This window comes from Phocoena phocoena, chromosome 6, assembly GCF_963924675.1.
Source record: "Phocoena phocoena chromosome 6, mPhoPho1.1, whole genome shotgun sequence".
Taxonomy (NCBI): Eukaryota; Metazoa; Chordata; class Mammalia; order Artiodactyla; family Phocoenidae; genus Phocoena; species Phocoena phocoena.
The window spans coordinates 8,306,677-8,334,601 of record NC_089224.1 but is presented as its reverse complement, the minus strand read 5'-3'; the positions used below and the strand labels follow the sequence as shown (position 1 = coordinate 8,334,601).

The window sequence follows — 27,925 nt, the reverse complement described above, 5'->3', positions numbered from 1 at the left end:
TATGTGCACGTCTCTGAAGAGTGAGCGTGTGTGCAGGCTGGCCGGCCACCCCAAGACCTCGAGGGTTCTTCTGGAGGACGGCTGGCGGGCACGCCTCTGTAGGACTTGGCAGCGCTCAGACAGAACCCCTGAGGAGAGGCATCAACTAGCTAGAGAAAACCTCCCTCCTTCCTGCCTGGGGAGGAGCCGGCCTGAGGAGGCCTAGCCTTCCACCGAGGGCTTCTTCACGGACAAATGCCCTGTGCCTCAGACTTCTGCCACTGCTCAGAGCCGAAGGAAAAACAGATCTTGGCTACGTGGTAATACCGTCTTTGAAGGAAGTGTAAACCCTCCGGCTCTTGGAAGCCACAAGAAAACAACCAAATTCTTTTCTAACTAGGGACCGATCATCCACAAACTCCCACTCCTGGCCCACAAGAGAAAAGCAACCGCTCCCCAGTGTGGGTCATGGTGTGTGTGTGTGAGCGTGCCTGGGCCTCACTGAAATTCTACAGGAAGACGAAGCGTGAAAGACAGAGCAACGGGATGCCTCACATCGACAACGGAACCCGGACGCAGTAGGAATCATAACTCGGGGCGGGGGGGGGGGGGGGGGGGGGGGGGGGAGGTCGGTGACGGGGCTGAGTGAGTGGAGAGTGGCAGTTGGCAGTTCGTGGGTTTGGCAAAGCATTAGTACCACCTTTGGGGTTCAAGTTCATGGATACGTGATCTGTGTAGCGTAATTAATAATGATTATTATTAACACATCAATATTCTACAGCCGCTAAAGAGCTGTGGAGCCTGAGGGAGACCACTCCCCTCCCCTGGCCTCACTCCCTTATGAAGCAGAGGGCTCGGCTAGATGGGTCAAAGGTCAGCCCACCCCCCCCACCCCCCCGCACGGGGCATTCTACTGGGGTAACTTGCTAACTTGCTGAGGTCTCAGTCCTTACCTTGCCGATCCTCCCACTTGTCTTGAGGGAGAATCTTCTAAAATCAAACCCTGAACCTCTGTACTTGACCTACCCACTGGCTTCGCCATTTGGACAAAAATCAAACAGTTATTGACAAGTTAGCCACAGGTTAGTAACAGTCTGATTCAATTAAAATTAGTTGTTTAAGTCAGGCACAGAAACTCAGTGGAGGCTCAGGGTGAGCTTCTGGGGAGGGCACGAAGGTGACGGAGGTGACACCGTCGGAATCCACCAGGAGGCCGCTGCTGCCCCCCCCCTCCCCGGGGAAATCCACTCCTAGGAGCTCCCCAGGGTTGTGGCGGGGCAGCAAAGGGGCTCTTTGGAGGTTGGGACTGGTGTACGTGGCCAGAACGGGCAGCAGAGGGCGGGTGTGCCTGCTCCCCCCCAGCTACACCGGTGGGACCACACACACTGCAAACAGTGTACCCCGCACTTGTAGGCCCGAGGTCAAAGACCTCATCCGGGGCACTGGCTGCGGCTCTGGGGCCTGCTTCCCCAAGCTCCACGTGCTATTCCTTTTGGTCTTCCTTTGCTGGTGGGTCCCTGTCGAGGCTGCTGAGCCACCCACTGAGGGTGAATTTGAGCCAGTACTTAGAGGACAGCAACAGTGACATGGGCGCGGCTGACATCTAATCACCTCCCCTTGGGGGTCGGTGCCCCTGGGGAAGCCTTCTGCAAGAATCACAGCTTTGGTCCCCCTTTGGGTTCCCAGGTCATAGCACCAGTGATTCCGGAAACAGGAATGTGGGTCACTAAGGGGAGGATGAGACGTGTGCCCTGGGGACCCAGGTCTCACTGAACAGCGGTTGCGGCAGCCCTTCTGCAGGACTCTTTGGGTATTAAACCAGGGCCAGGCATGGAGACACTGAGCTCCACAGCTGGGCCCTGAGAGCACGTGTCACAGGTCCTGGGGACGCCCTGCCTCCGGGGAGACCCGCTCGGGTAGCTGGGCCTCAGCTTCCTTCCCACGCCCCCCCACCCCCGCCGCCCCCCACCGTCCACCTCCCAAACCCTCCTTCCGGCTCCACCGCCCCGTTTAGGGCTTCTCAGCACAGAGAAAACCTGCGGGAGTTGATGTTCATCTTGGTGACCCCAATGAGCTTGAGTGGCGCGGAGAGACTGAAGGAGGAGGCGAGCGGGGCGTCGCAGAAGAGGTCGGACAGCTCGTCCCGCTCCTCCAGCTCGTAGGTGGCGTCGTTGAGCATCCGCCGGTGGAGGTCGCAGGTCTGCTCGATCTTCAGCTTGTGGATGTCACTGCGCAGGCGCATGAGCTGCCGGGCCAGCTGCTGGTCCTGGAGCCGCATCTCCGTCTGCAAGGGAAGACGGGGGAGGCGTCAGCGCCGAGCTGGGCCGGGGAGAGGGGTGGGGGGGTCGGTGCTTCAGCTCCATAGTCCCGGACGGGCCCAGGCCTGTCAACAGGAGACCTAATGAGGGGCTTGCCATCACCATTTGGGGTCCACCTAGAGAGAACAGCCCGTTCCCGGCTCAGGGAGGTGAAAAGACACACAGAGTGAGGTGACAAATAAGGACGTGCTTGCCAAACAATCCTTTGTGCTAAGCTAGATACTGTGTCAAAATCCTTCTGGAAGACATGCGTGTCAGTCCTGGCTTAAAGGTATTTCCAGCTGTCTCACTGTTTACAGATATATATAGAGAGTAAGGGTATAAAGAATTGCGTGGGCATGATAAATACCAAATTCAGGCGTCATTTCTGTAGCGCAGTGGTTATCACGTTTGTCCAGATTCCGGAGCATGGTTGCCTTTGGGCAGGAAGCAGGGACTGAAATTGGGGAAGGTATTCAGGGGCTTCAACTCTATTGATGATGTTTTGTATCTCACGTTGGGTGGTGGGTATGCCGTCACATTATTTTTTAAACATTTAAGAATGTCTGCGTTCTTAAGAATGTCTGTCTTAAATGCATTTTAAACATTTAAGAATTCGGCCTTGGAACCAAGTGCATTTCGGGGTGGAGAAATTAGCGACTTCACCGGTAAGCATTTCATTGCTCTGTTTTCTCTCTTCCGTGTTTTGATGTACTTCCACAGATCTCTTTTATACAGAGTTTACAGGTGAGAAAAACCAAGATAGAAAGTCTTGCCTGGGGATCAGCAAAGTATTTAATGGCAAAACGGGGTTAAAATTCATAGCGTCCTGTTCATTAGTTTACTTCTCAATCCTTGGGCATCACAACCCAACTGTATTGCCAATCAGAAATTGTATTGATCTAGAATAGCGCCAAATCAATGCTGGCAGGCTCACCAGAGGGCAGCTGGTCATTCATTCACTTATTTGGAGCCTCCAGCCATGCCTAGAACTGGGCTAGGTGCTGCCTAAGCCCTTCTGAAGGAGATGGGGGTCCAATTTGTCTGAAAGTCAGTGCCGGCTCACACCACTGCTTTATTTAATATGGTCTTCTGTGAGTTTGGCTTGAACCACTTCTCTTTGGGGTATCCTGTAATTTGAAGATGGTTCTCTTTGAAAGCTAGGAACCCTATGGCTCAGATCTGAACCAAGGAATTGGCCTCTGGAATTGCATCTTCAATCTGAAAAGATCCTTTTAAGTTGGAGAATTTCAGTTTTGAGCAGGTGTCTGGAAGTACCTGTGAGATGTGGTCAGCAGGGAGGCCTGGTGGGGGGAAGGGGTCATTTTTCTATGGCCAATAGGTCTGGTCCAAATTCAGAGAACAATTTAGTGTTGAAAACCCATCAGAGTCAGCTGAAAGGTGGGGCGGGGGGTTTGATAGTAAAGCATCTGTCCAGGTTCCTTGGGCTGGACAAAGGCCACCTCGGTGGAGACACCTGACACGCCCATTGAGCTTGGAGGCGTTCGCCTCTGCATGAGGGGAAGGAAATGGCTTCCCGCGGGGAAGGTGAGGCATGTCCCTCCACGTGTTGGAGCCCAACACCAGAAGAGGCTGATCATTCTGGTTCCTCACTGAGCTTGGTCCTGAGGGCCCACCACAGCGTGAGCAGCCCACCCTAGGACTGGCTTGCAAGACGTATTTCGTTACGGCTCATGGATGTAAATCCACGTTGCACCTGAGGCTCAAAGACACGGTGTTTGTTCCAGGGCTACGAGGAAAAGCAGCAGCGTTGGCCCCCTTCCCACCTACTCTGTGGGCCATACAGGAATTTTCCAAGGGGGACTCCACACTTAAACCCTAAACTGAGTTCCCGCTTAAGAGGTAACTCCACTGTAATCAAGCCAAATCCATATAGAAATGAGTTTTCTCAGCCCCCGAAGAAACCTAAGCAAAACGTACAGGGCTAAGAGGCTATTTTCCCCCCGGGATTTTTTCAATTGTGTTAGAGTACACAGAACATCAAATTTTACCATCTTAACCATTTTGAAGCATTCAGTTCAGTGGCATTAAGTACTTTTACATTGCTGTGCAGCTGTCATCACCAACCACCTGCAGAACTCTTTTCATCTTGCAAAATTGGAGCTCTCCATTAAATAATAACTCACCATTTGCCCTCCCCCCAGCCCCTGGCAATCACTATTCTACTTTCTGTCTCTGTGAATTTGACTATCCAATTACCTTGTGTAAGTGGAATCAGTACAGTATTTACCGCTTTGTGACTGCCACGTTTCTCTCAGCATAATGGCCTCAAGGTTCATCCACGCTGTAGCACATGTTAGAATTTCCTTTCTAGGCCTGAATTATATTCCACTGAGTGTATACAGCGCATTTGGCTTATCCTTTCACCCGTGGATGGATGTCTGGTCTGCTTCCACCTCTTGGCTCTCGTGAATAACGCTGCTATGAGCACAGGTGCACAGTACGTGTTCAAGTCCCTGCTTTCCCTTCTTGTTGGGAGTATACCCAGAAGTGGAATTGCTGGATCCTATGCTAATACTATGTTGAATTTTTTGAGGAACCGCCATACTGTTCTCTGCACCATTTTACTGCAGCCAGTAAATGTTTTTATTCCAGCCAGTCCAGAGGCAGGAGTCAGCCCCTCTTTTAGTTCTCCAGGAAATCACTAGTGATCCATGGGACTCGGATAAAGAGACATCACAGCAAACCACTTGCACACTTTGATTCTTCTGTCCTGAGTTTCCCGACCGCCACCCTCCCTGATGCCCCCTTTCTAGCCCCTCCCCGCTCTCAGAGCCTCACCACCCCTCACGCCCCCTTATCCCTTCAAGCAAAACCCAAGAAATCTCCCTCTTCCTCTTGCAGAACAGCTTGATTACCGCCTTGAGCTACTTCTTCCCTCCCTTGGGGTTTCACCTTCCACCTTAGAAACAACCAGCCTCTCCTAAGAGCCATTCTTATCTGACTCAGAGAATCAAACATGTGTTGGCTACAGCCAAGCACTGACCACAGCACAGCTACTGCAACAGGGCTACGGGTCAGCTGCCACCCCCGTGGTGTGTGTGCTTTCTCACCCCGCGGGAACACACCCTTTAACCAAATACTATACCGCAATTAGAGGATTGCTGGAGTTACAGGCAGCGCCTCCGAGAATCCTACAAGTAACTTTACCCTGCAGAGGCAACAGGCCACCCTGGGAGCGGGGATTGAAATCGGCATATCCCACAGCTGAGCCTCTGCCAGGGAGAGCATTAAACTCATGTTGATAGTTGAGTCACCAGGGCCAGGTTTTAGGGCCAGCGTCTAAGTCTTTTTAATAAAGGCTCAAAACTGGGAGGCCCTGTCCAATTTCAACATTCTGCACCTAGGCCTGGAGAGAAAGGACCTACCTAGTGAAATTCTTACTCTTCTTTAACCAATACTATTCAGTTTCTCTGGTGCATTACTTATGATCTATTTGCTTCTTGCAGCTCTTGGAATGGACAGTGTCCAGGCAGACAGGAAAACAAAAATCCCAAGGTGATCAAGGGCATTTTGTTCAATCCCGATTTCTGAGGCTGGAATCTAAGCTATCCCAGCCCAACAGCCACAATTAGCCTCTGACTGATGCTGAAGAGAGAGACTGGGTATAAAATCCAGGCCGTTTTCTCGGAACATGCTCCCTTCTCTATGAGACTTAATCTTGAACCATGGAAAGAGTTTTCATAACCTGTCTCATGACTTAGCTCAACTAAACGTCCAGTTGTTGTTTTAATCAGCATTGTGTAGAAATGGAAGCCTGGATAAAACATGATTCATTATTTGACCTTGGGTTTGGCCTCTGAGAAAGAGCCAGAGACACGCTGTGAGGAAAGAACGTGAGGGTTGTCACTGAGGTGTGCTTCTGGATGACAACCTCAGATGCTGGGAAAAAATAATTTTTTTTTTTTCAAATACGCCCTAGAAACCAAACTGGGTTTGTGAATTGATTTCCAGGGGATGCTGTTGACTCAGGCAGAGGCTGGAACATGTTTTTCGGCCTCCGCTTGCTCTGCAGCCCCAATCTTGGCGCTGGGGCAGGTACAGGCTGAATCTGGGTTCTCCTGATGCCCCTGGAGCCATTGTCTGCCGGGAGGGAAAGTCAGAGCAGAGCCCCAGAGCCAGGACAGAGAGCAGGGGGTGCTTCAGGCCCCAGCAGGGACCTTCCGTCGCCAATGGCAAGAGTCAAGCTCTACATACTGTATGATAAAGTCTTCGGTTTTCAAACTTGGGAGGTCCTAGGCCAAGCTGCCGCCTGCGCAGGTGAGGCTGACCTTTGGGAGGGACAGGGTGGTGCATTCTGAAGGCCCCCAGGTCTGTCCCCCGAGGCTCTGGGTTCTAGTCTGCTTTGGTCTGAATCTTTGTGTCCCCCTCAAATTCATATGTTGAAACCCTAAAGCCCAATGTGTTGGTATTAGGAGGTGGGCCTTTGGGAGGTGATGCGGTCATGCGGTTAGAGCCCTCATGATAGGATTACTATTCTTATAAAAGAGACCCCAGGGGGCTTCCCTGGTGGCGCAGTGGTTGAGAGTCCGCCTGCCGATGCAGGGGACGCGGGTTCGTGCCCCGGTCCGGGAAGATCCCACAGTGAGCCATGGCCACTGAGCCTGTGCGTCCGAAGCCTGTGCTCCACAACGGGAGAGGCTGCAACAGTGAGAGGCCCGCGTACCGCAAAAAAAAAAAAAAAAAAAAAAGAGATCCCCAGAGAGTCCCCTCATCCCTTTCCATCATGTGAGGACACAGCGAGAAGTCTTTAACTCGGAAGATGACACTCCCCTGACCATGCTGGGACCCTGATCCCAGACTTCTAGCCTCCAGAACTGTGATAATTGAATGTCTGTGGTTTATCAGCCACTCAGTCGGAGATGGTTTGCTGCAGCGGCCTGAATGGATGAAGACAGTCCCAGTCCAGCCTATGAGGAGATGAGTGGCCCGGGGCAGGAGATGTGACCCCTTTGTGGAAAGAGGATGCTCATCACCTCCCCCTACCTCATAAGGTTGCATCCTGGACATGAGGGAGCCCTAGAAGCCGTACACCCAAGAAAGGAATTCTGTGAGAGAGGAGAGACGGGAAAGACAGGCCCAGATGAGCACACCCACATTCACTTGTCAGCCTGCACTTTGGCATCCTTTCACGCCTCCCTGCCCCCCTCCCACTCTCTGCACTCAGCCCTGCAGTCAAGAGGCCAGTGGCCAGGTTTCTCCCCTTCTTCAGACCTTTCAAAGGTACAACCGGCCCTCCTGGCTCCCTTGCTCTCTCCAGACTTGAACTCTCATTCTGAGCCCCTGGCGCCTTGTGGCAGCCACGCTGGGTCTGTGTCCCCTCCCCCAGAACCACTCCTTCCCACGCCACCATCCCCGTGCCCAGCTCAGCCCTTGCCCCCCAACCCTGCAGGCTGGGTGACACCCCAACCATAGGTACCTCTTACAGCAACACCTACACACAGCATTGCCTGTCTCCTCACCAGACAGTAAAACACGCAGGAGAGATCAGGCCTGGTGCTCAAAAGGCATGGCTGAGGTGGAAACACAAGTTGGAATAAAGTAATATATTTTTTAAGTTAAAAAAAAAAAAGGCATTGATCGAATGAATGAATGAATGAATTCAATTCTCCTAGAGCCAGGTCTTGATTTTACACAGGTGGGACAATCCTAGGACACCATCCCTGACTTTCCCACCCAGGCTGCCCTCCAGGCCTGGGGAGAGGCCTCGAGTAGAATGAACAGAGCATCGGCTTGTGGGTCCAAAGTCCTTCACCACCACTCACTGGAGGTGCCCCTCTGGACAAGTTGCTCAAGCTGCCTGAGCCTCAATTTCCTCATCTGTGAAATGGGTGCAATAATAATGCCTGCCTGTTCTGAGAATTAAATAGACAAAACATATATAAGACACTTGGTCCGGGACATGGGGTTCCACAAATATTAGTTCCACTTTATCCATTCTCCATAGAGCTAAGCCGTCAGTTATTTTTTCTTATTTCCCATACGACATTCTTAATCTCTCCTACTAGGTTCAGGAGTTCTGGAGGACAGTGTGAGTCTCCTTTGTTCCCCAACTGCCTGGGGCAGAACTAGTCACCAGCCCATGCTTCCCACACACTTTGGGGGTGATTGCTCACCCCTGACACCTGTGTCACCCTTCCCATTGTTATCAATACGAAGTACGGCCGGCTGGGCTGGTAGGGCAGTACTAGCATCTCGTCACCAAGTGGTCTGTCCAGAATCAGAGCCAGTAACACCGAAGCACCTCAGCATTTGCCGTGGAGGCATCTCCCAGGCAGGGGTGTCCTCAGCTTGGACACGATGGGTTCAGGCCCGCAGGGTGGGCCGGGGACTTCCCCAACTTCCCTGCCACTGCCCTGGACAGCAAGTGTGGGGCCTTGCTGGGCAACGGCTAGCCCCGGGATGGTGCCCCCCTGTGCCAGGCTGCTGGAGTGGGGCCCACAGCACAGCTATTCCCCCTGAGCCCCAAGCAAGACTGCAGGGAGGGCTGGCCCCCCCGCCTCTCCTGCTAGGGTGTCTCTAGGCGAGAGAGTAGACAGAGATGAGACCCCCCCCCCCCCCCCCCCCCCCCCCCCCGCTCTTCCTGCTCTGCCATGAGCTCCTTGGGTTGCCTTCTGAACTTCCACCTGCAGGGAGCGCCCACCAGCACAGGCAGGAGTAGCGCTTCATTAAGGGATTGCGTGGAGATCAGCTCTAGCCAGGGCCATTGTCAAATGTGATGGAACAGGGCTGAGGTGCCTGGCATCCTTAGGGAGCCCCCAGAAGACCCCTGCAGCAACTGTGTGGGGACTTCTAGACTTTTCTTGGGTTCTGGGCTCCCCGGCTTGGAAACGGATGGGCTGGGAGTTTCACGTCTGACACCGAGTGAGCCCAGGAACCAGCCAGGATCCCTCATTGCCCAAGAGTCAGGAAGCGAGCCCTGTGGAACTAGGTCTCCTATGAGTGATTAAGGTGCCCCTGCACCTGCAGTTTCTATATATAGAGTCCCACCTGTGCTTTCCAAAGGAAGTGAAGCAAATCTGTTCTCTGCAAGTGTGAGCAAGGCCATTAGCTCTCCCAAGTTATTTCACGCTCCGTTACCCTGGAACCTGCCTCCTTAGAGGGAATGATGGTTTGGGCTTCACCCCGAGAGGGGCCTCACAGCAGCCTCAGTGCTGGGCTGGACTCAGAGCCCATCTCAGGAGGGTGTCTGCTGTGCCCGTGGGGCGTCTGTGACCTGGCTCCCCTTCACATGCCAGAGTTAGGGGGTGAGTCCGAGCACACCCTGGGTGCTCGGGAAACCTCGGGGACTGCTGAGCGCCATGCAGTGTGTCCAGCACTGACGTGGGGCCGCCGGCCGGAGCGTGGGAGAGGCCAGAGAGGGCAGGGGGAGCCCCCGAGCAGCACCTGCTAGTGGACACTCGCAGGACCTCTCCACCCATCTCCCTCTCTGGCTGAAAACTGAAGGCTCACCACCCCTTGGGTTCCTTCCTGCTCGAGCACCGATGGCTCCGTCCATAGTTGTAACCAGCACTGCGCGAAGCAGTTGCTCTGGCAGGGGGAGGCTTTGTCCTCCTCAGTCCCTGTGCCGGGGGTGGGGGTGGAGGTGGGGGGGGTGCCCGCCCTGGGGGGAGCCACGTGGGAGGTAGAGAAGCCAGGGCTGCCTGCCACCCGGGCCCCTCCCTGGCTCCTGGGCACCTTGGGGCCTGGCCTGACCCTGCCAGCGGCCGGGAGCGGTGCCCCCCGAGTGCCAGACCCTCGGTGCAGCTCTGGAAACCATCTCCCTGCTGTCGAGGGCTTAGCCACCTGGAGGGAGCCTCGGTGGCCTTTCCCTGGCTTTTGTCAGCTTGCTGGCTGAGTCTGGCTCACGCCTGAGCCTGGGGACGTGGCCAGCACCTCAGGGCAGTGCCGGCTTTTCAGCCCCTGGAGGAGCCCCGGGGCAAGGGTGGGTCCAGAGCCTGTAAAATAACACACCCCTCAGAAACGGACAGTCCAGCCCAGGGGCACCTCGGACGTGAACAGTCCCGAGACCCTGTGTACCACCCTCTGTGTCAGGATAACGAGTGTCCTTCTCAGAGGCAGGAGAGTGCCTGAAAGAGTGCAGAATCGGGAAGCATTGGAGAACAACGGCCCAGAGTTCCAGGAGTTGAGACAGCGTGTTGACTGCTCGACTCATGAACTACGTCTGAGGTGTTGACGGCCCAAAGCCTCGTGAAGCTCTTCTGACCTCGGGAGCCCCTGGCTGGGCAGCAGGGGCTCTGAGGCCGGCAGACCTGGGCTCCAATCCCTGCTCTGTCTGCTGGCTGACCACAGGCGAGTCACTTTACCTCAGTTTCCTCACCCATAAAATGGGGGTGGTGTTAGTGCCACCATAGAAGAGGCACATGGATCTGCGTGCATAGTGCCTGCCCAGCCCACCTCGGGAGCCCAGCAGGTGCCCTCTGCCCTCTGTGCCCGCCTCGCTGTCCCGTCACAACCCCCTGCCGGGTAGGATGTATAATCTCCGCTTTACAATGACAAAACCCAGGGCCAGGCTAACGGGGTTTCCTGAACTCACACAGCCAGGATGAGGTAGAACTTGACAGGACGTCTGATCGAGTCACAAACTGCATGCTTTGCTGACTCCACCTGTGACCGGTTACTGGCCCCGTCACATTAGAATCACCTGCAGGCACATGGGAAGTCCCAGCCTTACGGCATCTGAATTTCCACAGAGGGCTGGGAGGGATCCCTGGTTGTACCCAATGCACTGGGTGCCTGATCCAGCAGTTACTACACACTAGCCTGGAGGGTAGTTACCACAGCTGGGAGGGTGCCCCTCCGAGGAGCTGGGTTTTAATTATCACAGGACAATGGGAATGGGAATAAGGAGAAGGCTAATGTCAAGCCTTGGAGACGTGGATTTGGTTGCTAAGGAAGTTAGGGATGTGTACTTCCCTTTGGTTAATTTCAAAGTCCACCATGCCTGGCACTCGGTGATTGCTCAACATGGGCCTCACACCCCAAAGCATTTGGGGACTACATTTACTGTTCCTCTAGCATAGCTCTTGTCTCACGGTGTCACTGTTTACATGTTTGTCTCATCCACAAAGGGGGGCCCCATAAAGATAAGGGCCCTGTCCCCACCGGCACCAGCACCTAAGCCCAGGCATTTGGTCAACACAGCTCGTACTGAACGAACAAGTTGGATCGAAGGACGCCCGCCTGCCTCTTACAGCCCCAGGACCACCTCGCGCTGTTCTTCTGGTTAAGTGCGGCCATCAGGCCTCTAGCCCTTCCCTCTCCCATCCTCTTCTCTGCATGGCAAGGTGGCCAAGAGATGGAAAGCAGGCAGGATCTCCTGATTTAGAGCCACCTTCATCCCACTGGTCAACAGTTCCCACCTAATGCCGAGTGGGGGATGTCTAGCGATGGCAGATCCCATTTTTTATCTTTTTCTAGGAGATCCGATGCCTTATTTAACCTGGAAGCTATGAGGGGAGGCATGTGTGCCAATTACACTGGCAAGAAGAGGACCTTAGTTCTTTCCCGTCTTTTGTCTTTTACTTTTATAATCTTTTTTTCTCCCTAATCATATATATTTCTATTTTAGAAATTTCAGAAACTACAGAAAAGTCCAAAGGATAATATCAGCTCCCAGAAATAAAGATCATTGATGTTTTGGAGTATTTCCTTTGTAGGCCCCTTTGTTTAACAATTCTTTAGTAACCGCTAAAGGGCGGTATCTGGCCAGATTAACGAGATAGGCTTCCCTGGGGCAGGAGTGGATGGGTGGAAAGCCCCTGCTAGCCTCGGGCAAAGTGACACCTGGGCTAGAAACTCTTGTGCATCAAACCCCAGGTCAGCCAGCAGCCCTCCGGGTAGCTCTGAGCAAGGTATTATCCTCATTATGGACCGGGCATGGCTGCCCCCATCCCTGCCATAGGGTTGTTATAAGGCGTTGCTCTGTTACACGTGTCCCTTACACGTGTCCCGTTCTAAAATCAAGGCCTGATTTTTTTTTTTCAGCCGCGCCACGATCTTAGATCCCCGACCAGGGATTGAACTTGCGCCCCCTGCATTGGAGGGTAGGAGTCTTAACCACTGGACTACCAGGGAAGTCCCCCCATTCTGAAATCAGCAGAGTTTCAAATGCAGGCTTTCTGACAACTCGTGGGCCCACTGACTTGAACATCTGATGTGAGCACCTGTACCCAGTACAAAGGAAAGAGATCTGGGTCCAGAGCCAGGAGATGCAGGTCTGTGTCTTGGCTTAGCCACACCCTTACATGTGACCTTGGGCAAGTCACTTCACCTCTCTGACTCTCAGGCTCATCATCTTTCTGAGCCCCAGTTTTCTCATCTGTAAAACGGGAACAGCAAATACCTCCAAGCCGTCTCACTCAGATACTGTATGTAAACGTGCCTCGAGGACCATAAAATGCTCCCTCAGATGGGCAGGGTTAACGTGGCTATCACCTTCACGCCTCTCACCTCCATCCCCATTAGAAGATGCTCAGTGAGCTCGAACTGTCATTTGGCCGCTATCATTCGGTAGCAGTGGATAACACTGGCCTCAGAGGGCTGTGCCTGGACACACCAGTCACCTGCTTGTCAAGCGGGTAGCACAGGCAAGAGAGGGTTAACCCGGAGAGGCCAGCTGGGCCCAGGGCTACGGGCCTCCTGCCATGGCAGGCCTTAGAATAATTAAAACTTGTCAGATTTCCTTTCCCTTTTTCTAACAACCATAAACACCTTTTTGGCTGGGGGGGGGGGGCTCTGTCTGTGGGGATCAAACACCTGCATGAGGCTGAAAGAAAAATACCTGTTGACGCCAGGGATTCTCGCCACAAAGACAACGCCTTAGGAAGCTGGAATGTTTTGTTTTGGTTTTAGTTTTGGCACCGCACAGGCCAAGTAGATGATTTCTCCCTTTTCTTTATCCTTCATGTTGGCAAGGGGAGCGTTTTAGCAGGACTAAAGAGAGAGGCAGAAGGGAGCGTCCCTTTTTCTCTTGGGCTGCAAGCTCTGGGGGCCAAACGCAATCAGAGGTCTGTGACATGTTCTGAATTTCAGGCTCAGCTAGAACCCACAGCTTCAGGGCCACGTCCTTTCTAGCTCACCCCTTCCTGAAGCATTGCCCCAGCCCCACTCCAGGCCACTTGGACCTAGTGAGGCCACCCTGAAGGTGGAAAGCTGGAGGCTGTGGCCTCAGGCAGCGGGAGCAGCCTGGATCAAGCAGAGTTGCAGAGGGCCACTTCACTAGGCTCTGAGTTGGTCTCCCCAGTAAACGATGCTGGGTCTCAGCCTGGGGAGTCAGGTGGCCCGAAGCTGCCCTACCTCCCATGGCCGGATGGTGACACCTTTCCTGAATACACAGGGAGCTGAAGGTCAAGCCTTCCTGGCTGGAGGAGCAGTGTCAACAGGGCTTAAGGATTCCCACCCTCCTCGTACCCCCAACATGTTACTCTGAAGGAAAACCCTCTACTTGCAGGTCTCTGGCGGTGTCAGGAGCGACTGCACTTTCCCTGCAGTGAAAGCTGAGAGGAAGGGTGGACCCTGAGGGAGCTGCTAGGACCCTCTCTGGCCTTGGAAATAAGCCAAGATTCAGGCAGTCGCTCTCTGCCTTTGAGCTAACCTCCTAGGAGATAGGGTCGGACCGCCCATCCTTCCAGACCCGACATCGCCCGCCTCTAGGAGGGTCAGCGTTGACAAGAACCTCGCTGGTTTCATCAACTGCTCCGGTATAAGCTCTCGATGGTCAGAGACCCGTTCAGGGCACAAACCCACGACTGACCCCGAACTCCCAGCCAACTGAGTATGGCATCACGTGGGGCAAACAGCTACACAGCTGACTGAATTACAGATTTTTCATGTTTCCTTGGCCACGTCAAGAGAAAAGACAAATTTGCACACGGGTCTGATAAATTGGTAGAGAGAGCCTGCCTGGGTATAGAGAAAACTTGACTCTGGGCTTAAAATAAAACAAAGGTTATTTGAAACCACTTTTGAAATCACTATTTTTAAAAAACAGGTTAATTTTTAATGACACCTTCAATGAGTTACCGGATGATGAATTAGGGAAAACAATGACGTGAAGTTTAATGTTTTGACTGAGAGTCAAAACAGGAGCGTGGGCGTGTTGATCCAATGTTCAACTCTGTTCTCAAGCCAGTCAAAGGATTTTATAGGTCGCCTTTGTTACTCTTTAATCTCAGAAGCGGGCAGAACTGCACATTTCAGTTGGCCTGCCTGCTGGTCTGCATCTGGGCTGCTCTGACCTCAGACTTAAAGTCTTTTGAACTAATTCAGCTCTTGGACCATTCGGTGTGGGACGATGTGGCTTCATCCCCGGGGCCCACTGGCTGAGCCCAAGCCCAAAGGACAGTTACAGCAGGGACAGGGTTCAGGGCACAGGCTTGGAGACCCTTGGGGGTTCCCTCTGAGGTCCCTTCTTGGTTCTCTGACCCCAATCTTGCCTGCCTTTCAGTCCTTGATTCTCAAAGTGTGGTCCGTGGACCAGCAGTACAGCAAGCACTACCTTGGCGCTTGTTGGAAATTTGGAATCATGGACCCCATCCCAGACCTGTAGGATCAGAATCTTCATTTTAACAAGATCAGAATCTTCCCATTAGAGTTGGAGAGTCTTTGCTCTGAGAGTTTCTCTACCTGCAGCTGGAGGAGGCCTGCCCGATGGGGCCCTGTGGGAGGGACACCTCTCACCCCCTGCCTTTCTCCCCGAAGTTCTACTCTCACTGGTGAAGGCCGAGTTTACCACTTATTAGTCATATAATTCTAGGCAGGTCGTCTGACTCTACGAGCCTCAGTTTACTCATCTGTATAACGGAGACATAACAGCAATCGCACAGGTCTGCTGTAGGAACAAAAGAGACCACAGCGTGAGGGCTGGACTCTCAATTTTGTTTCTCCCTCTGCCTCACCTATCGACTGCCAACATCTTTGTGAAGTCATGGAACAAAATCAACTGCCTTTGGAAGACACTATGTAGTACAGTGGCTAAGAAGAGCCTGGGCGAGGCAAACAGACAGGCCACTGATCAAATTTCTACCCTCTCACTTATTGCTACATTCCGCTCTGAGCCTCAGTTTCCTCTTCTGTAAAATGGGGCAACGGGAAGGTGATGTGACACTCAGAAGAGCTAAGTCATGCATGTGAAACACGGTAGTCACTCAATTGGTAAGAAACCTTGATATTATTATTAGGCTTATTACCCACCTTTGGTAGCACAGAGAAGTGGCATGGAAAGGGGGAAAATACGCAGATATAAAGCATTACTAATGATGCCGATGTTCACTGTATTTATTTACAGCAGCCTTAGGCAGCCACGTCAGTCCTGACGATTAACGCTCCTCTCCCTGCCTGTGGAGTATGACTCCATATGTCACCCCTGGGTGCCCTTGGCCTGGTCCACCTTCCTCCCCTCGGCCAGTGCACTCCGGCCGGGGCACTTCACGCTGCTTGGCTTGCAATGGGCTTGGCGAGAAAAATGAGCACGGCCTGTAGGTCTATGGCAGCGGTTCTCAACCCAGGCTGTACTCTGAGAATAGCTTGAAAAACTACTGACGCCCGGGGCCCACCCCCAGATGTTGGTTTGACTGGTCTGGGGTGTGGTCTAGGATTTGGGGGTTTCAAGGCTTCCCAGGTAAGTGTAACATACAGCCAGGGTTGAGGGGCGGCTCTCATCCGGCGGACCTGGGGGACAACTTGAGAGAATGCCCTATTGGTTCACACCCAGGAAACTCCTTCTCTGATTTCCACCCCCAACGGGGACCCATGCGGGTTGCTAACCTACTTAGAAAGTAAAAGCCTCCACTCCCAGAAGCAATCAAACCTCAAATGAACCCAATGCCAACTAATTGAATCCTTGATTGATGGGACTATTTTTTTGTTCCTCTTTATGAAAACAAATCAAAGCAGTGCAGCCTCAAGGACTTAAAGAGCAGCTTCGTGTCCATCCGTCCTCACCTCTTACATGCCCCGAGAGCACCCAGTGGCGATGGGGAGTCTGGAGACGCAGCGCGAATCCCCAGCGGCCGCGTCTTCTCTGCAAGCAACTAACACTCCAGTTACCAGGACAGACATAGTGGAGACGTGTTTTGAGAAACAGTCTCAACATCAAAGATTAAAACCAAAAAAGATGTCTGATTAATCAGATACTTGAGTCCCTGAGCCCTCCTGGCCCCAGTTCTTTACCTTAACTCACAAGGAATTCCAGACCCCAAAGGGGATTTATTTTTCAGGATTCTGCCCAGCAAACCAGGCAGGCCTCTGCCTACCCTGTGGGACCAGGAGTTACTGGAGGCTCTGGAAGGCGGCTGGCCCTTGGTTGCTGGCTCACCTGTGGCCAGAGTAGCCCGACTGGGCAGCTGTGACCTGGGCTGCAGGTGATGGGCTGGGTGGGGCAGGAGTTGAAAGCACACGACTAGCGTCACACCTGGCTCTACTGAGACACCACCATGCCCAGGACCAGTGGTTCTCCCCTGGGCGACGGGCGCACAGCTCTGCATGCCAACCCCCTTCTCGTGTGCTGAGCGACGCCCCTGATGGGAGCCTGCCGTGCCCATGGGCAGAAAAAAGGTCGAGCTGCTGGCCCCAGCTCCCAACGCATGCCCAGTGCTCACACTTATTCCACCTGGATGCCCTCCCAGCTCTGACGTCTGGGCAGTTTCCTACTCAGCCTCCGAGCCTCAGCCCAAAGCCTTCACCCCCGCCAGGCCTGATCAGCCACGCTGCCCCTGGGCAGCTCCCTGTCTACCCGTCAGTGTGGGCAGAGCGCTGCTGGGCTGAGCCCGAGCTACTTACAGCAGCGCCCGCGCTGCCCTGTGCTTGCCTCACGCGGCCCCGCTACCCAGAGCAGCGCCGTGGGGCAGGGGGTGCCTGCTGAATGAAGGGCCACAGGACCGGCCAGCAGCTTGGGCAGGTGGCACGGTGACAGGGATTCAGAGAGGAAGAGGGGCAGTCACAGTCCAGGAAGGAGTGTATGGGACTCTGATGCCAGGAGTGGCGCTGGGGACACCTTCAAAACACAGGCTCCGGGGGACTGCCCTGGCGGTCCAGTGGTTAAGACTCCACACTTCCAATGCAGGGAGTGAGGCTTCCATCCCTGGTCGGGGTACTAAGATCCCACACGCTGCAAGGCGTGGCCAACAAACTAAAAATAAAAAACACGGGCTCAGGCTCTCCACAAGGACCTGTGGTTGGGGGCTGATGGGCACATGGACCACATATACCCACACAGTAATGAGGCCCAGCCTTGACTAAACAGGAAAATGTGCCGTTGGCAGGGGCAGAGATGGGGGAGAGACAGAGAGACAGGGGGTGGAGACAGAGACAGAGACAGAGAGAGAATGGCATCTTTTCTGGGGCTTCCTGGAGGGACAGCCCCTTACTCACCAGTTCCTTCCTGAGCCAGGCTATAGCTTCATCGATGCTCTCGAAGCCCTCCAGCCTGCCAGTGCACGGGGCCCCATCATCCTGGCTGGCCATCCCATGAGGCTGAGGATGCCGCCTGGGCGCTCCTGGGGGGCGCGAGGGCCCCTCTTCCACACAGGCCCGCTGCCCGGCCACCGGCCTCGGGAAGGGCCACGTCTGCTCCTCCAGCCTGGCCTGCCATTCCAGGTAGGAGGGCCTGCGGGTCTCCAGCCTCAGTTTCTCCGTGAGGGCCTTCAGGCTCCGGAGGTGGTCATCGGGCGGCGGGGCTGCGCCTGCCGGCCCTTCTTCCCCACTGGCTGCGTCTTCTCCTCGGATCTGGGGCACAGACATTCTAGAACCTGCCTGGGCAGCCAGACATGGGAGGTGGTGGAGGGCACCTTGGGAGTCTTGGTGGGTGGCAAGGTCGGGTCCTGCTCTGGAAGGGTCTCACCCAGCTGGGGCCGAGGGTCTCGAGGGCATCGCTAGGACGGGCGCAGCTCCCGGAGTCCAGAGGGAGGACGGCGAAGCTGCAGTGTCCACCGGAGCAGCTGCAGACAATCTGGGTTTAAGATGCCGTGGGCGCCATGCTTTGCAAGATGCAGGAACAGACAAGCGTTAGCAGGAATCTTTGGAGGCAGCTTTGCCAAGAAGATCTATCAGTGCTGGAGGCGAAGGCAGATTGAAGACCGGAGGGGATGCGGGACAGAGCCCTCTCCTCACAGGGAAGGGCAGGCGGTGAGAAGCGGCTGGCTGGTGTGAGGCCTGCAGGAAGGATTGGAATGATGTCAGTGCTGACCCCTCCCCTTGATGCGGCCTCAGAAGGCGACACTGAGGCTCAGAGAGGCTCAGACACGGGGCTGCTGACTGCTAGTTCAGGACTGGAAGAGAGGCTACTTCAACGCCCTAAGTCCATGCAAAAAAGTTAATCATAAAAGCGTTCACTTTGTACAGTGTCTCACCCTGTATGAAATGTTTCCACCTCTATTATCTCATTTACTCCTCACTGCAAGTCTGTAATTACTTCTTTTTGTCCCCATTTTACGCAGAGGAGCCTGAGTCTCAGAGGTTAAATGACTCACCCAAGAGCTCCCGCTGATTAGCAAGGACAGAGCCGGTCTCAGGCCTCTCTGAGCGCAGGCTGTCTGGAGGGGCGGAGGGGGTCCCCATGCAGACGCAGGTGAGCCTTGGGTCCAGGCACCCCCTGACCCCGCCCCGCCCCGTCCACCACAACCCTGTCCTAGGCTCCAGCCCTATCGGGGCAAGCCCTCCTGCACACTCTCAGCTTCCTTCCCCAAGAACAGCACCTTATCTCTCAGCTCGTCAGAGGAGGAAGAAAGTAAACCTGCAGCAGCTGGGGGAGATTGTTAAACGGAGCGAGGCTGTGACTCACCTTCTAGAAAGACGGTTCTCACATTCACCTAAAAGGCCCACACAGCAGCGCCTCCCGGGGGGCCGGGGCTGCAGTCTTCTGATCCGCTTTGGCCTTCCCACCCCCAGGGAGGAGATGTGAGCCAGGCCCTTGCCCCATAATTTGGAGTCACAAGGCAGAGGAGTAGCTCTGAGCCAGAATTAGGCCCCCCGCTCCCAGCCTCCATATCCCACGGTGTCTGGCAGGTGGAGACGGGCCATCAGAGTACGAGACATTTGACTTGGGCCAAGGAGAGGAGCCCTTGGCTTTCAGGGTGAGCTTTAAAAATCTGTGTTGAGGGCGTGCCGCCGTGAAAAAGACTGAATCAGTCTGGAACAATGTCCAAGATAAAGCGTACATGAAACAAAATATATATTCGCAGCCTGGAGAGGATGCCACCCTTGGTGTGGAAAAGGCGGGGGAGGAAGAGATTTTTATTGACTTGTGTGTGCCTGAGGAGAAAAGCTGAAACTAAGAGTTGTGATTGCTTGTCTGGGGTGACGGGGACCAAGCATGGGGCGATGGTGGGCAGGCTGGGCCACCAGAGAGACTGTGGGCTCCTCTCTCACTGAGGCTTGGAGCTACTCAAGAAGAGCTGAGCTTGCTGTCTTTCCGGATGGTTCCTGCAACCTGCAGTGGCATCTAACCAGAGGGATGCTCTGAGCCTGGCCCCGGGAATGAGAAGAAATCTTCCACCCCAACCAACGGCAGGGAAACCTAGCTCCTGCCTCCAGCCACACACATGAGAATCCCCTGAGGAACCTCCCATGGCCATCCCAGGGGTCCTGATTCAGTAAGTCCGTGGCTGGACTTAGGTATCAGCATATTTTAAAGCTCCCCAAGTGACCTGAGATGACCAGGGTTGAGAACCGCTGGTCTTGAGACAGAAACACTTGACTTGGGATCAGATGGTCTGGCCGTAGGTGCTGCTAGGCTAGCCGAGCCTCAGTTTCCTCACCTGTAAAATGGGGGTGATAATACCAACCTCCTAGGTTTGGGGGAGTGGCACAACTAAGGTTTGTATGTATGTACCCTCTGCAGGCTTAGCATGCCCTGCAAATCTGGGGTATTCTCATGGGGGTCTACTGTGCAGCCTCACCGTCACACAGGCTTCTTAAGAATCTCTCCAAATCTAAAGACCTATGAGCCCCAGTCTGGGGCCCCTCCCAGGCGCCGTCTGCCTCTTTGCTGAGGTGCCAGAGTCTGTTTGGAGTGTGCCGGGGTGGTGGTAACCTACAGGGCGTGCTCCACTGACCAGGAGCGCTGGTTATTTCCAGCGAAGCTTTTTGGAGAGGATCTAGTTGCAGATGAGCCCTGAGATTTGTGAGCAGAAGAAGCTGCTGGGACGTCTGTCTCCCTCCCCCTTTCCGCCACCTACACCCTGCCTGCAGAGGGAGGACCTGTTAGGAAGGGTCTTCCTTCGGCGCCGCGGGGTAGGGGGCGGTGTGGAGGGGACAGCTACGACTGCCTTCTTGTAGCTGCCTCCTGGGCAGGGGGTGGGGGGTGGGGGAGCTTATTTTAATTAGTGGTTTCTAAATCAGTTCAGAGAAGACCAGCACAAAGGCGTCAGGATGGCTTGGAAACACTGGCGGGAACGCCAGTGCGCTGAGAATCAGCGGTGCTGATCCTTGATCAGCTGAGCTTTAGCGAGTGTGCACGTCCTCTCTCTCCAGCCTCAGAGCTGCCCTGAGAAGCAGGAGGGGTCACCCCATTTTGAGAATGGCAAAATCGAGGCTGGGAAGGTTGAGGGACTCGGGTCAGCCTCTTTCTACTCCAGAGGGCATAGGCCTTGGGGTCAGTCCCCCAGGGTCCCAGTTCTGTGATCTTGGTCATGTGGCTTCATGACCACTCTGTGCTTCTGTCTTCTCCTGACAAGTGGGAAGAACCAGGACCAGCTATGTAATTTGTTGGGGTTGGTGCAAAATGCAATCAGGGCGCCTCATTAAAAAGTACTAACTAAAAAGATTTTCCGGCTTCCCTGGTGGCGCAGTAGTTAAGAATCCACCTGCCAGTGCAGGGGACACGGGTTAGAGCCCTGGTCCGGGAAGATCCCACATGCCGCGGAGCAACTAAGCCTGTGCGCCACAACTACTGAGCCGTGTGCCACAACTACTGAGCCCACGAGCCACAACTACTGAAGCTCGTGTGCCTAGAGCCCGTGCTCCGCAACAAGAGAAGCCACTGCAATGAGAAGCCCGCGCACCGCAACGAAGAGCAGCCCCCGCTCGCCGCAACTAGAGAAAGCCCGCACGCAGCAACAAAGACCCAATGCAGCCACAAATTAATTAATTAATTAAAAAAAAAAAGATTTCCAAGGGCCCTGTGGGCTGCCCAGGTCCCTGGCTCACGAAGCCGCAGCCCCAGGGTAATAACATCAACCTCACAGGTCATTTTGAATATTACATAAGGTGACAAATATCGAGTCCTTAACAGTGCCTCGTCTACAGTAAGCCCTAGACAAAGTGACGCTCACTGGGGATGTGGCAAAGGCAGAGAGCCCGAGGAGGGAAGCCATAGGATGCTGCCAGACCTGGGGCCTGAGGCATCTGGAAAAACAGGGCCAGATGGTAATCCGACCAGGCCCAGGCATGCCCCGCCAGGCAGGCCACCGGGCTGCAGGGGAACACGAAATTCCTGAAGCAGGAGACAACCCCCTGGGGCACGTCAGCCTTCCTGCAGCAGCAACATGCCAGCGCTCGGGACCCACGCAGCACACAAGGACTGCTGTTCAAACACGCTCCTGGCTCGCTCTGGGCGCACGGTTGCTGCCACGAAGATTGCCATGCCAGCCGTGAGCTAATCCCCCCAGCTGCTGGGGGAGCCAGGTGGGCGCAGTCCAGTCATTCGGCCAACACCCCATCTCATCATGACCTAGTCTGTCCACTTGGACAACTTCCAAACCCACTTCCTAGATGGGCTCTGCGGGCAGGGAAGGATGCGCTGACCCATTCTCTCACTCTCTCTGTCTCTCCGTCCCTCTCTCAAGGGACACTCCCTCCCTCCCTCCCTCTTGCCCTACGTTTTCCTAAGAAACTCGAAGCCACTCTCTCCCTGTGTGGATCCCCAGGCTCGGGCCTGCTCCTTCCACTACGGGGTTCTCATTTCTTCTCCATGATACGCAATCCTTCCAACACTGAGTACCAGGCCCTGTCACGGCCCCCGTGACTTTGCACAAGCTGTTCCCTCGGCCTAGAATGCCCTTCCCTCCCTTCTCTGCCTCAGTTCTCAGGGATTTTCCCCTTCAAGTTTTTCTTGACTTGCCCAAGCTGTGTGTGCCCCCGGGGATACAAGGAGACCACATCGGGCAAACAATTATGTCATCCCAACATTAGCTGACGCTTACTCAGAGCAGGTCATTCCAGACATTGTTCTAAGAGCTAATGTACACGAACACATTTAATCCTCACAATACCCCCACGAGGCGATATTATTCTTGTCTCCATGACCCAGGTGAGCAGACGGAGGCACAGAGAGGTTGAGTAGCTTGCCCGGGGTCACAGAACTAAGCGCAAAGGTGGGATTCAGAGCCCTGCGGTCCGGCTCCAGGCTGGCTCATAACGCTGGGCTCAGCGGCCCTCTCGGGCCACAGCATTTCTACCAGGAACTTTCTGCATGGTCTCCTCTGTCGGACTCTGAGCTTCAGGAGGGCAAGGACCAGGCTCTGCACCCTGGAACCCCCAGCCCTTAGGGCCAAGCTGCTCTCTTTAAATGTTTGTGAATGAACAAGCAAAGAGCCTCTCCCCCCGCATCTGGATGGGCTCAGAGAAGCAGAGGGGATCTGGGCTACCCCACCTGTCCTCGCGAGACCTGCCCTGACCTCGGGCGCCTGGACACAGGCTGTCAGGCCCAGCAGCGTGAGGTGAGGGGACTCCTGCCCAGTGTCCCCTCCCTCCCCTGGAAAGAGCATTTCTGTTTCCTGGAAGGAAGTCACAGCTCTCGCCTCAGGGTGGCCACATGACTCAAACTGGCCCATCAGAGCCCCCCTGGGTGGCTGTGTCAGAACCACCCAGAAGCTGGCCGTGGCCCCGCTGCTCACCACAGGGAGAGGGTCTGCCTAGCAAACGAAGCCAAGCAGATGAGATAGCTTGAGGCCCTCAAGTGGGCCCTGTGGGAAGCAGTTCCACCTGACCTTGATTATAGAGCCTTGATATATCCTCCTACTTTGAAGCGGGTCCCTGACACTTGGAACCAACATAAGCGTGTGTTGGACAAAGGACATAAAATGACTCAGGGGGTGTTTGCTGACAGCTGAGCATGAGGCTTGAGCTTGGCCAATCAGTTGCTCAGGCCCAGGATTCTGAGTCTGGGGCATGTGAGGCCAAGATGGAGGGACGTTGAACCTTGGAGGAAGATGTCAAGTGCAGGGGATGTGGCATCATCTTAGCCAAACCATCCTTACTGAAGGACTGTGGGAGGGTAATGTTGTAATACAATAAGAAATACATATTTGGTCTCCATCCCTGGTTCCTGACACAGAGCTCCTAAAACTCTTGTAATTTTCTACATGATGAAAGCAATAACAGTATTTTTTGTTAGAGTATCTCAGTTTTGTTCCCACTTCTTGAAACAGCTCCAGGGCATTCAGGTGCAAAGAGGGTCACCTGTTATTAATAAGAAGCCCCCTTCTACTACACCTGAGTTTATGTTAATGAGGTGACTGTTGGAAACCACTCAGGATGGAGGCTGGTTGCCAGGGGAACAAACCCGTGGTGAGAGGGTTGGAACTTTCAGCCCCATCCCTGACCTCTGGGGAGGAGAGAGGGGCTGGAGGTTGACCTAATCACCAACCACCAATGATTTAATCAATCATGCCTATGCAATGAGGCCTCCATAAAACCCCAACTGAAGGGGTTCTGAGAGCTCCCAGGTTGGTGAGCACGCCGAGGTGCTGGGGGGATGGCACGCCTGGAGGGGCATGGGAGCTCTGCACCCCTCCCCCTATGGACCTCTTCACTTGGATGGTAAATACAAGTACTAAATGCTTCCCTGAGTTTTGTGAGCTATTTAAGCAGATGACTGAATCTGAGGAAGGGGTTGTGGGCAATTCCTGGTTTACAGCCAGTTGGTCAGAAGTTCAGGTGACAACCCGGGACTTGCAATTGGTGTGTGAAGTGGGGGACAGTCTTGTGGGACTGATGCTACCCTTCGGTGGATAGTGTCAAAATTGAGTTAAATCGTAGAACGCCCAGTTGGTGTCTGCAGAGAACTGGAGGGTTGTTTGGGGTGGGAAACTCACACATCTGGTGTCAGAAGTGTTCCGGGCGGGGGTGTTTGTGTGAATAAAAACCTAGTGCCCCGATGAGTGGGTCTCAGACAGATCACTATGGGCCCTCTCACTTCTCGGTTTTCTGAGCTGCCCCGATTCTGCCTGTTTTCTCTCTTGGGTCTCTACCTCCTGCCAATTCCATGTACACCTTACAATAACACTGCTTTCTGTTGCTTATAACCAAGAGCGCTGACTGAAATGAGCGGGAGGCAAAGCATATGACTGACAGCTAAGCAGTGTCATAGAACAACCTGAATACCAAGAGAGGCTCCCTCCCCCCGTTTCCACGGGTCCCTCAGAGGGTGCCACCTCCAGCTGAGAACCGGAGAGCGGATGACCATTGTGGACTCAAAGAAGCTTTTACCAAGAGTCCCTCCGCATTCGTAGTTGATATGTTTCTTGTCTTTTTAAAATAAAAAAGTTTATTTATTTATTTTTGGCTGCATTGGGTCTTTTTTTTTTTTTTTTTTTTTCTTTTTTTGCGGTTCGCGGGCCTCTCACTGTTGTGGCCTCTCCCATTGCGGAGCACAGGCTCCGGATGCGCAGGCTCAGCGGCCATGGCTTACGGGCCCAGCCGCTCCGTGGCATGTGGAATCTTCCCAGATCGGGGCACGAACCCGTGTCCCCCGCATCGGCAGGCGGACTTTCAACCACTGCGCCACCAGGGAAGCCCTGCATTGGGTCTTAATTGCAGCACGCGTGATTTTCGTCGCGGCGCGTGGGCTTCTCTCTAGTTGTGGCATGGGGGTTTTCTCTCCCTAGTTGTGGCGCGTGGGCTCAGTAGTTGTGGCGCGTGGGCTTAGTTGCCCCACGGCAGGTGGGATCTTAGTTGCCGGACCAGAGACGGAACCCGCGTCCCCTGCATTGGAAGGCGGATTCTCTACCACTGGACCACCGGGGAAGCCCCTCCTATGTTTCTTAATTTATGATCTACTACAGACAGCGCTTGATGAGGATGTAATAACAGTTTTCCACAGGGATAAACTGACACGTATGCTGCTCCTTCCAGCAGAAGTGCCACCCGTGGGTCCTCGTGCATAAGCTGACACGCTCTGGGTTTAGGCTTGGAGATACACGCAGCGCAGACCCTCTTGCACACGCGTGCTGGCCCCCAGCAGCAGAGCGGTGGGTAACACACAGGGGTTGTGGGCGGGGTTGGTAAAGGCAGGAACGGACCCTTAAGACACCCCATCCCTGCCAGACCTGCCTTGCTGAGGAAATTCAGATCCTGTGAGGGCCTCAGCCACAGCGTAGCCAATTCTTCACTGCAGAAGGGTCCCCGCAGGACACAGACCCAGCAGCGGGGCGGGGGTGTGAGGGCAGGGCCGCTGGCTCTGTGTCCCCTGCCTGATGAGCCCACCCATCAGTCCCCCAAAGAGAGCCGCCCTGTGGGCGTGTTACACGTGTCAGCAGGCCTAAAACGCTCATTGGACGGACTCGGGCCCAGGGCTCAGGGGCCGCCCAGCGTCTTGGGAGCAGGGGCTGCAGGAAGGGAGGGACGGCACCCACTCTGGCTTTAGCCGGGCCAGGCCTGCCTGCCAGCTCTCGGCAGGGCCACACATCCCCACCTTCTACCCACAGGCCGTGACCTGAGAGCGGGTCAGGGGCTGCCAGGGCTGAGGACAAAGGGGAACCCTGCTTCCCAGGCTGCGGGTCTGTCCTCTGGGACCGGAGCCCCTCTCCAGCGGGAGCTCTGAGACTTGGGGAGTCACCTCGCCTCACCTGTCTGGGTCTCAGCCGGCCCCTCTTTTGAAATGAGGTGTCGCAGCGTCCACCCTGCAGCCACCGCCGGGCTGAGGACAGAGTCGGGGGAAAGGGCTCCAGCATCGGCACTGCGTTTTATAAGCTTTCAGCGTGGCTCAGGCCATGGCTCACACCTGAACCTTTTTCTTTCCTTTTCTAAAGCAGCGAGTCCCTTTTTGTTCCAGGTGGGTGACAGGTCGGTAGGTCTGGGACAAGGAAGTGCAGCTGGGACAAGGCAGGCTTTTTTAGGTTTAATCATAAAACCCTGATGTTTATCTTAAACTGAGCGCACAGGGCTGGGCCTCAGGACTGACCTCCGGCGGCTGATGGAGGCTGTGAAATCCCGTCTGTGTTTTGTAGGCTCAGGGAGCCCTAACGACCAGGGTTGAGAGGCTGGGGGACACAGTCCTGTGGCCCATGGTCACCAGGGTGCTTCCAGGAGCTGCCAGAGAACGTGTTTTCTCGCCTCCTCTGAGGTTGCCATGGTGACCGAAGCAGGAGGGGACACCCGCTGGTCTGGCCCTTCACAGATCATCTTTCCCAGCTCATCTTTATTCCAGGTCTTGGTCAGAGCTGGTGTTGGGAGTGCCAGAGATGGGGGGGAAGACAAGATGCAGAGACAGGACCCTGGGTACAAACTGTGCATGCATGGCGGAGGCAAACTGAGCTGGGACGGGGTGTGTGGGGGTGTGTGTGTGTTGGGGGGGTGCTTTATTGTTGCGTGTGTGCTCTGGGATGCTAGTGAGGGAAGTGGAGTGGTACCTGGGTTCCTCCCATGCACCGGTGATGTACCCCTCAGGGGAGGGCACGCCCACAGGGGCTGCGAGCTGCCACCAGGAGAGCCCTCCGCTTTCCACTTCCTGGAAGCCACCATTTGCTGCCTGGATCACTCCTCCTGCCACAAACCATTGTGAGACTCCAGCCATTTCCTCTAAGAGCCTGAAGCTGTGCTCCTGCCCTCATGCCTTGCGCCATCAACTGACTTCCCCCTGATCTCACGCACCCGTTCACACGTCACCTCCACAGAGACCAGCTCTGACCAGCCCACTGAGATGTCCCTGCTTCCTTTTTCTTCATAGCTCTCCTCACTCACAGAACTAGGATGTTACACGTTGAATGTAAGTCCCCTGAGGGCAGTGACTTTCTCTTGTTCACTGCTGTGATCCTAGCACTCAGAACAGTGCCTGGCACATAGTAGGTGCTCAATAAACTTGTTGGATGAGTGAATGAGTGATTGGATGAATGAAAGAAGGAGGACTTTCTGGGCAGTCGGTTTTATCCCTTTGTCCATCACAGGCCCTTCAGGGAACTCCCTTCTCACTGGGTCTACAGCTCTGCTTTGAAGCTCAGCTGAGGGCTGGCCAAAACGCTCCAGGATACCCCACCTTCCAGGCCATTCTCTGACTGCTTCCAGCATCGGCTTCTGTCACGTGCACGGCACCCTGGCCTGTATGACCTTGAACCATGGGAGTATCTGGCTCCCTGACCACTGTCTAGCTCCTCGATGGGAAGGGCATTCCTTTCTCTTTTGTGTCCTGAGCACAGGGCTCTGCAAACAGCAGACGTTCAATAAATGCTGAGGACGGCAGTGCCGTGAGCTAGTGAACAAATTCACACCTCCAGATGGTTTCCTGCCCCGTAGAAGACCTCCTGCAGCTTCAAGGTCAGAATGTTCCCAACGAGTCTGAGCGGGGGTCCGGGGTGGGTTTGGGAGACTGGTCTCAACTTGATGTTTTGGCCTTTCCGCGTAGCCTCAGGTTTGAATTTGATGAGTCTCTGAGCCTAATTCAAACACCCCCTTATTCTACAGTCCTCTATACC

General features: G+C 54.6%; 1 protein-coding gene across 1 annotated transcript; it reads right to left on the bottom strand.

The window, feature by feature from the left end:
- Positions 1-1,999: 1,999 nt before the first annotated feature.
- FAM167A (family with sequence similarity 167 member A) lies at positions 2,000-18,038 on the bottom strand. Its single transcript, XM_065879690.1, has 2 exons — positions 17,670-18,038; positions 2,000-2,263 (listed from the first exon to the last, which is right to left on the bottom strand). Exons 1-2 carry the CDS (start codon positions 18,036-18,038, stop codon positions 2,000-2,002), a joined length of 633 nt encoding a protein of 210 aa, XP_065735762.1.
- Positions 18,039-27,925: the final 9,887 nt, after the last annotated feature.

Excerpts from the sequence above, each read along its gene's own strand:
- FAM167A (XM_065879690.1), bottom strand. The coding sequence starts at position 18,038 with ATGTCTGTGCCCCAGATCCGAGGAGAAGACGCAGCCAGTGGGGAAGAA. Across the intron at positions 2,264-17,669 it reads CCTGGCTCAGGAAGGAACTG|ACGGAGATGCGGCTCCAGGA; the intron begins GTGAGTAAGGGG and ends CTTCCCTTGCAG.